The following is a 9605-nucleotide window of genomic DNA, read 5'->3' on the forward strand; positions in this document are numbered from 1 at the left end:
AAACACACTACACGGAGGCCACGGATCATCCATATATATATATATATATATATATATATATATGTATATGCAAATATATATGTATGTGTATGTGTGAGTGTACGTGCTTGCATGCGCAGTGGGCGATACGTGTGCACATGCGCGTGCAGAGGTAGACGTATCGGTCGTGACTGCATATAGATCACACGTATCTGTGATCTACATGCATTCGTCACCCTAGAGAGAGGCAGAGAACGATCTACCGGTGAACTCGCGCCCTGCTTCCAGGAGGACAGCTGGGTGCAGATGGAAGCTTCTTCCAGCCTCACGTGCGCTTTCTTTCGAAAAGGTGCAACTGATCGAGAGTGTGCAGTTGGCTCCTCTGCGAGACTCTTTGGTGCGCGACGCGCGGGGGAGTCTGCTGTGAAGAGAGTTTCTTTGCAAACTTACTTTGTTTGTCGATTAAGACATTTTTTGAATTATTTTCGCTAGAGCTCCGTCGCAAGCTCGCAAAGGATGCATGGGTGGGTGAGGGCCTTTTTAACAACGAGCAGCGAGAGCAACGGGCTCTCGACACCTGGCGCACCTGACTCTGAAGCCTAGGCCCTCAACCTTGTCCAAATTTATTCGCAGCAGACTCGTGGGGCTCTCCTGAGCCATCAGAGACGCAACTTAGCCGCACCTGCACCCTAATCTCAAGCTAGGAGTTGAAAGGGACGCAGCGCTGCTTCGTGAATAGGAAACGCTTTTCGAGCGGAGCTACGCTGTGTGCATGCCCTGGATCGGATGCCGCTTAGAAATAGAGAAGACGACCACAGTTTGCCGTAGTTCTCGAATCTCTCCGGTCTGACTCGAAAGCACCGTAACGTTTGCGTCCGCAGGAAAGGCTGCTGTGCGGTAAATCTGTTTGCATCCACTCTCCGGCGTCCGGACTGCCTAAAAGAAGAGCGGCCCCTTCCCTGCAGTGCTCGAGACGAGCCACCGCTGTTGGTGACAGCGTGCGTGATACATTCGAACTTTTCAGAAATCTCTAGTCGTATGTATGTATGTTTAAATAGCTATCTATTTAAATACATACAAATTTACCAGGTAGAGAAAGGGTCGCTGTAGCAGGGGACTCGCAGGCGCCCAAAAGCACTCCCTCCGTCTCTCACTCGCTCTAACATATGTACCTATATATATATATATATATATATATATATACAGCATTTATATTTGTAATTATATAAATATATGCGTGAGAAGATGAGTGCGGCGCTTTCAGTTGGTTGAAAAAGAGTTTTGCGGCAGTGGCCGCCGGCGAAGCCCGAGCGCACATGTTTGCGTTCGCGTTCAGACAGCAGGAGACGTGCAGATGTCTGCGGTGCAAACTGCCGCCTATCGACCCCTCCTCTGCCACCCTGCCCCCCCCCTCTCCCCCACCACAAATACATATATATACACATATATATATATATATATATATATATATATATATATATACATGCATAACTGTCGCTAGGGCGTACAAATTCGTGCGCAACCTTGCAAACGCATACAAACGTAAATTATCGTGTATACCTGGGGATGCAATTGCGGAAAAAGGCCCCGCCGCGCGTTTGCATTTCAGGCTGGACGCGTGAAGGACGGATGACGCATGACGGAAACGCCACCTCGACTCGACTACCTGGAGAGGCAGGCCGCGCGCCAACAGCTTGAAAGCCTCTGCTCTTCACTTTGTCGTCTTCCTGTCTCCTCGTAGCATACACATGTATACATATATACATATATATATATATATATAAATTCATCAATATATCCATTTATGCATACATATATATCCCTCGTCGTGGTGTGTCTGTTCCCGCGTCGCGCCCCATTCCCCAGTTCGTGGTGGAATCGGAATGCGCTCTTTTGCTTCGCAGCCGTTGGGCAGCGTGGGCGGGCAGGCGGACGGGAGGGGGGGGGGGCCGAGGGGGGGGGAGAGGTTCCTCTGCGGAAGACTTTGTGCCTGTATCGCTCGGGCCTGGCCCGCTGCCACGAGTCCGCGTCGCACGGCTCCTCACATCTCATCTGCGCAGGCCATCGCCGCAGCGTTTCAGCTTTCGGGCTGCTGCGTCACCATCCGGCGCCCTGGTCGACGAACAGGTGCTCAGAGGGCTGCCAGACCTGCACGCGGTTGTCCCAGGCAACACTGGCGCCTAGCAGCGCACCGACGCGGCCCTTCTCAGCCGGTTCGCTGCGCCGACCGCCCTGCGCTCCTCCGCCGGCGCCAGCGGACGCGGCCTCGGCGCACCAGGCGAAGTCGCTGACGCCTGCCGCGTGTCCTGCGTGAACAAAAGCCGCCTGTCGAGACGCCGCCCCAGCGGCAGCCGCAGCCGAGGCCTCGCCTTCGCCCATCTCGACGTCTTCGTTTTTTTCTCTGCGCAGCCGCGCGGCGGAGACTGCCGCCCCCGCGGCCCGCTCGCTCAAGTCCCACAGGACGACGTCGCCGCCGGCAGAGGCCGCGGCGAGGAGCGAGGACGCGCTCGGCGCGAACTGGAGCGCTGTGACCTCTTCGGAGTCGTGGAAAAGAGAGAGGAACGGCCGCGCGAGAAGCCGCAAGTCGAAGAGAGACACCGCGCCGCGCGCTGAGCCCACAGCCACGACGTGCTCGCTGTGCCGGTTGAAGCTGAGCGAGTTCAGGGCCGCGGGCGCCGCGGCTGCTGAGACGCCCGGAGAGGAGACCGGAGGATAGACGCGCTGTTTCGCGGGTAGAGGCACGCCAGCCGAAGACGAAGAGAGCTGCAGGAGAGAGCTGTCGGACGCGAGAGACGAAGCCGAGACAGAGGACTTTACCGCAGAGGCCGCCGACACAGAGAGCGCCTCACCGTGCGCCTGGCGCATGTCAAACACGCGCAGAGCTCCGTCTTCGCCGGCTGTTCCAACGACGACGGGGTACCGCGGATGCACCTGGATGTCGTTCAGAGAGAGCGAAGAGGAAGAGGCGGAAGAAGAGAGAGAGACGCACGCCAGCGGACTGATTTCTGGCGTTCCCTCCGCAATCGTGACGTTGCCGCCATACACAGTTTTCCTCACGTGCGCGAGGCCGCTAGTAGACAAAGAGTCGCGCGACTTTGGCATGTGCTGCGCGCCCGTCTTCCGCAAGTCCCACAGGCACACCAACCCGGTGTCTGTACAGCTGAAAAGAAATCCTGCGTTCTCGCCGCCAGGCATCCACGCCGCCGCCTGCAGCTTGGCGAGTTCGGACGACGACCCCGGCGGAGAGAGAAGCAACTGCGGCTTCGCAATGACTTGGTCCGCAGCTGGAGGAAAACGCAGCGAAAAACCAAACGCGCAGCGTCCTAAGCCTCGAGCTAACCGCGCTCCCCGCCTACGTGAACCGGGCACTCTCACGCGCGTACAGGTCAGCAACGGTGAGTACAGAACACCGCGCGGCTACAGTCTCCACAGATGTATGTATATATATATATATATATATACATGATCAGAAAGAAGATTGACAGGTGAGGCAGGTTTAGAAACTCCGGCTTTGCGTCGCCACGCAGACCGTCAATGCGGACTCGCAACACACATCCCCCTTTACACGCACATATACAGCCAACAGCCAGGTCACGCTCCATACAGACAAGCCCTGCGCGCCTCTCCGCATCAGAAAGCCTGGCTTATCCATGTAGGTAAAGAATATATATATATATATATATAAATGTATATTCTTATATGCGTACAGATATACATACCCACATGTAGATGAACGTGAATATGAGCGGAGCAGTGCAAATGACTCACCAGGGAACGAAGGGTGCCTGGAGAAGTTCCAGTACATGCCGAGGCCCTCTTCGTTGATGGTGACGATGTTGAAGGCGTTCTGAGGCATGTGCTTGGCGCGAATCAAGTCGCCAGGGTGCAGGATCCGCGCCTTCGTCTCGAGGGAGGGGACGTGCTGCGCGGCCAGCGAGGCGCTCGCGGCCGCGGCTGTGGCGTTCCCTGGGCCTCCAGGCAGCCCTGCACTCGCCAGGATAGACTTGGCTCGCGCGCGAGGCGGAATAAAACCTAAAGGCGTAGAGGAATCGAGGCACCACCGAACGTGTGAAGGAAATGAGACACTGGTCGGGTGCGGAGAGAGTGGCGGCGTCGAAACCTCGCGGGGCAGCGAGAACAAACGAGGCACGCCGATCTGCAAGAAGGAGACAAAAGAGGTGCGCCGCCCACGCGTCGGGAGAAGGTCTGCCACGCTGTGCAGCGGAGCTCGCGCCAAGCGGAGGCACGGGCTCACCAGAGTAGGATTCGCATTTGAGAGGGTCTTCCTCGAGCGACGGCGCAGGCCACCGCAGTTCGGCGATGGTCAAAAAGTTCTTTTCTTCTCCATTCGTGCAGGTGCCAAGAAGCAGCCGATGCGAGACGTACGCGTCGCCGGTGGAGACTGCAGACGCTGCAGAGCCCCGGCCGCTCACCCCGCCTGCAAAGGACGACGACGACGGGGGCGTGAGGAATTCGACCTGAAAACACGAGGGAGTGGACCCGCATGCGAGCGACATGAAGCAATTTACGAGACACGAAACAGAAAACACCGGGGGCCTGACAGCAAACGCGAGAAGACTCGGGAGACACTTTGCAGACGCCAAACGACGGCGAGAAAAGGGGGAGGGGGGGAGGGGCGTCGCAAGAACGGCAGAGACACCCCACACGCAAAGAAACAGAAGAACGCCGACTGGAAAGAAGTGCGCGATCGTCAAGCACCACTGAGAAAGAGAAAGAACGGCACGTGAAGACTGAAGGCCCGGTCGTAAATGCCTCCGTGGAGGCCCCGATAGAAGCAGAAAAACACAAGAAACAGAGGGAGGGAGGGTGTAGAAAAGAGGACAGGGACAGAGGAGCTCGAGAAGGGTGTTGACAGAAAAGCAGCACAGAAATGACTCGGCTTGGGTTTTTCCTTCCTCCTCCATCGGCACCCTCGCGATTCTGCTTCGGCTTACCGTCATCGAAGGCCACTCCATTTTGTGACTGAGCACTGCCCCGTAGTGGAGAGCGGCGTTTTTACGCCAGATCATGTGACGCTCTTCTAAGCTGTATGCACACCCGTTGACCGCTGGAGTTGGGCCTCCACTGTCGGTGGGTGAGGAAGACGGCGAGGAAGACGCGCGTGGCGACAGACACGCCGCAGACAAGAGAGAGGACGGAAGAGAGCCATTCTTATGTTGACAGGAGGTAGAAGAGGGCGGGAGACGCGGGTCGAGTGAGGCGGAGCAGAAATTGACCGAGGAGAACTCTGGCGAAACACGACACTCAGGACAAGATGAAGAGGAGGAAGCGGCGGAGTCGTCGAGAGGCTCGACGTCGTCGTCGAAGAGCGGCATTGTGCGCGCGCGGAAGAGAAGGGCGGGAAAAGCGCAGCAGAAAGCCTACCTTGAGGTTTCTTCTGGGGTCAACTATCACAGGGGCGCCACCCGCCGCCGCATCTTCCTCCGGCTTCGCGAGCTTCGAATGAGACAGTCAAGCCAAGCGGCAGCCAACAGGAGAGCGCGTCCTGGTGCTGCAGCAGGAGGGGCATATATCCAGCAGGATCAATGACAGAGACAAGGTTTCGAGTTGGTTGACGCCAAATGCGCTGAAAGAGTGAAGACAGTTCAGACTGGCTGCGGAGGAGCGACGCCCCAGTGGGGACACCCACGGGAAAAGAGACACACCACACACAAGTTGAGAGTTGGATCGACTCCCAAAGAATGAACCAAATTATTCATCCTTCACTCGTGCTAAAGAACTCTCTCACCTTTGGCTTGACGGATGACTGTCGCCGTCACAGGCCCCTTCCGCGCGCGCGCGTGGACAACCGGGCGCAGCCTGTCAGCCTCACGTAGAGGCTCAAAAGAACTCTACAAATCTTGTCAAGTCAAAGAAACGAACGCATACTGAAAACGAATTGCCCAGATAAGCGAAGAAGACGCAGCGGTGAGTCGAGCTCTGCGAATGACAGCGAAAGAGACGACAAAGTCGCCGAGCAAACCCACACCCCCCGTAGTGGCAGAGCGGCGTTCTTCACATTCGTGGCGTAGAATGAGAGCGAAACGCGTAAGTCCGCAACGCGTGGAGGGGAGCTCGGAAGGCATACGGATTCAGAAATCCATTCTGAAGAGAAGGAATAGCGGCGCGTTCCCCAGACCTCGTCCACACACGAGGACCCACGGGAATCTGAAAGCTCGCTGAATGCTAGCTGCAGAAGGCAACGCCAGGACAACGAGAAGGCTAAAACAACTTCATTCGACGGACAGAAGAGGTGCGAAGAAGAGCTTAGATTCACAACGGATGGAGACAGGATTATTCGCCTCAATCCAGGAGGAGAGCGTCATGTGTGAAAGGGAGGCGAAGCGACACGGCGGTGCATGCGTCATAGCAAGGGAATAGACGCGGAAGCGAGCGAACCAATGCGGGCTTACTGTCAGAAATTGTACGTTGAAAAGAAATGGAGCAAGAGAGACAAGAAACAGGGAGAGACAGTGGACATTGAAACGCAGTAGTGAAATTTTAAGACGACACACCAGCATGTGAAGACGACGTGGTGCGGCCAGTCTGACCCCCTTGGACAGCAAAGATAAAAACCTCTAATTCAACAGCAGGACCTGACAAGCGGGATACAGAAGGAGAGGAAAAGCTACAAGACCCTTAGAGAAACAGCGAACGAAGTTCTCCAGGTCGTGAACCGCAGCAAACTCATGAGGACAAGGCATGGGTAAATGGCAGCGCAAAGTCTCCCCTTTCTCCCCCCTCAACGCTGGGTGGCGGGGCGGTCAACGGCACAGTATTCTAGCTCGGGCGATCGAATGGAACGCGGGTTGCCAGCAAGACCAGAAGAGCAGAAATAGCCGGCTGAGAAAAAACAGTGGAATACCGCGAGAAAATAAACGAAGGATATGGCCTCAATGTCGCTCGTGCGAAACCAGGTGTGCAGAAACGACAGGTTTGCACTGTTTGTGAAAGCAGGAGACGAGATTGTAGAAGAGAACCGGACTTATCCGTGCTCTGCAAGCGGAAGAAAGTGCCAAGACTGAAAGCTGGGCACAGTTTATTGGATCGTAACATGATACGTCTATTGTCTCAGTATTGCCGGTCTCTTACCAAGCGGCATGAACAAGGTTATGGCGTTTTGGAATGCACGGTCGGTGCATGAGCTCTCAAGAGTGACCCTTTTGCAAACGGCAGCTGAAAAAGGAAACAGAACTTGTGTGCAGGAGTACAGCACACACAGATCCGACAGCCCACTAAGCAGCACGCGTCAACCTCAGGAAGGTCACAGTCGCAGATTGATGCAGCGCGCACGACGCGTGTTTTCTGTTGTTGTCCGTGGTAGTCACGGTACTCAGAACGGTGAAATCTTACGTAGGATAGCCTCCTTCAATATCGCCCAGTATCGCGTACGCTCGCCGGTTGAAGGCACCTACTATTTGACGGGGGCTGCGACGCCGGCCGCACTGACCTAGATACGAGTTTGCTGGTTCTCATTGTTTCTGCTTGTTAGTCAGTACCTTTATGCATTGTCTGCTGTTTGCGACAGGTTTGCTCACGGTGGGGAACGACAAGCACCCTCGAAGGTTCCGGGGCTGATTTCGAGCCTCGAACTTGCTGGGCATTAAGGGGTCGCGGGAAACATTAAGTGAAGCACGCAATAGGATAAGAGTAGGAAACGGCTCCAAGGAAAGGCAATGAAGACGCAATGCTTGAGGAGTGCTGCGTGGTAAGAGGTTTGGTACAGTGTCAGTGGTCACGACAACGAGTCTAAGCGGGCGAAAACCGATCGCCCACTGCATTCTAGAGGCACACCGAAGTGCACACTTGTAAAGCTGGTGATTTTTCTTCGAACTGCAGGAAAATCGCCGCTTCTTGAAAAACACAGGGTCCACGGAAACGCCTTGTGTCCGACTTTGTGTTTTGCGTGTTCATCGCCTCCATGTTGGCTCATTGCCGCCTTCTTGCTAGAACATAATTTAGGTGTAACACTAGTTCATCGTCACGTCGACCACTTGTGCTTGGTCAAGAACATCTGCTGGTGATCAAAAACCCTTTCTAATGGTATAAGGCTCCGAAAGCAGCGATATGCTGAGCCAAGCAACATATTAGATTCGCCCTCCTTGCATCCATCACCTGCTGTTTGTGTGCCACAGAAAACACCAACAGCTTTTCCTTTGCTACTTTAGCGGTGAGGATATACCCCCAACCTGCTGCCGTTGTGGGGTGATGACAACACCCCACGTTCAGTACAGTGTGGAACGGAGTCTCTCAGGTGCTGCAAAAGTTCATTGCTGAAGAAGAACCCGATAAATGCCTACACGACTACGTTCAGGTCAGCCTACATTGTGTGAGATAATGAACAAGGCACCACTGTGCGCGACCCGACTTGCTGGAAGACGACGAAGGTATTGCCGACGTCAGCGTCATTTTATGAAGGAAGCACGCAGTGACTGCAGGAAACAGCGACACTGTGCATAAATTCGATTGCTTCATTTATTGCCTCCTCTTAACACCGTAAATGAATTCGTCGGAGGGCACCCACTGTGAGCAGGTGACTCTGCTCGTTTGGTTCAGGTCACACGCCACTTCCCTCGTTAGAAGGGCGACCACATCGTCGCACATGCACTAGCGGCTTTTCTTGCGAATCGATGAAAAGAGTGGCTGGGGCCCCCGGGCATGTAACCGAAAATCGCAACGGCAAGCCCGTCCTTCGCGGAACTTCTTCCGTTCTTTTCGCTTGTCATTTTCGTCTGATTCTGCAGCTTTTCACCCCATTCCATTGCCTTCCATTGGCCGTGCTCGTCTGTTGCGTCATTGTTTTCCAGTTCTTATCACTGTCGCTCTCCCCGCAGTTTTTCTGTCCAACCGCGAAGATGTATCTCCGATACTACACAGACGAGCAGGGCAAGCGCGTGTACACTTTGAAGGTAGGTTTTACTCAGACAACGGGAACCTGACGGAGAAATCCCATCGTTTGCATTCCTCATCACTACAGTTCCTACACCGGCGTAGCGCTGGAACCATGTTCCCCATAGCGCATGCGCCCTTGTGGCGAATATTGTACGGCAGCAGCGCGGAGTTGTTACGGCTAAGCGAAGCATTCCAACCATTTAATCGGCTGCAGCGTTTTCATAGAAAAGGGCTGGCCCTTTGATGTCTCCTGGAGAGTCAAGACCGACGTTGTCGGCTCGGTGTGCGGAAACCACTGTTTTCTTGATGTTGAAAGGCCGACACGTGACTCAGCCTGAAAATATGGTCTTCAGGGAAGCTGCAGTCCGCATCAAGAGCGGGCCGAGCGACTCGGAAGGGGGCCTGATTATCTGTATTAGAAGATTCTTTCGTTATACGCCTTTCTTTGAGCTGCGTTTCGCTTCCGCTCTCTGTTGGCGGTCGTCAGTGCAACGTCGGCTGGCACGGCGGAACACCGAATATGCGAATGCGGTTACGTCGATTGTATTTTTTTAAAGCCTGAGATTTGACCTCTGTGCGTATTTGCTTTGCAGTCACATGCGCCGGATGGGACTCCGACCCTCTCTGCTCACCCCCCCCGCTTCTCGCCGGATGACAAATACAGCGCAGAGCGCGTCGCGTTGAAGCGCCGTTTCAAGTTGCTGCCGACGCAGCAGCCCGCCCCCGAGTTCTAA

General features: G+C 54.9%; 2 protein-coding genes across 2 annotated transcripts; one reads left to right on the top strand and one right to left on the bottom strand.

The window, feature by feature from the left end:
* Positions 1 to 2076: 2076 nt before the first annotated feature.
* On the bottom strand, positions 2077 to 5315 carry BESB_027820 (WD domain, G-beta repeat-containing protein; the record flags this gene model as incomplete). The annotated part of the gene is made up of 4 exons (XM_029361456.1): positions 2077 to 3263; positions 3748 to 4011; positions 4235 to 4457; positions 4935 to 5315. 4 exons carry the CDS (start codon positions 5313 to 5315, stop codon positions 2077 to 2079), a joined length of 2055 nt encoding a protein of 684 aa, XP_029215356.1.
* A 3519-nt stretch (positions 5316 to 8834) lies between these two features.
* Positions 8835 to 9605, top strand: BESB_027830 (putative structural component of H/ACA snoRNP; the record flags this gene model as incomplete). Its single annotated transcript, XM_029361457.1, has 2 exons — positions 8835 to 8888; positions 9465 to 9605. 2 exons carry the CDS (start codon positions 8835 to 8837, stop codon positions 9603 to 9605), a joined length of 195 nt encoding a protein of 64 aa, XP_029215357.1.

Source organism: Besnoitia besnoiti (assembly GCF_002563875.1).
Source record: "Besnoitia besnoiti strain Bb-Ger1 chromosome Unknown contig00015, whole genome shotgun sequence".
In the NCBI taxonomy this organism is placed as follows: Eukaryota; Apicomplexa; class Conoidasida; order Eucoccidiorida; family Sarcocystidae; genus Besnoitia; species Besnoitia besnoiti.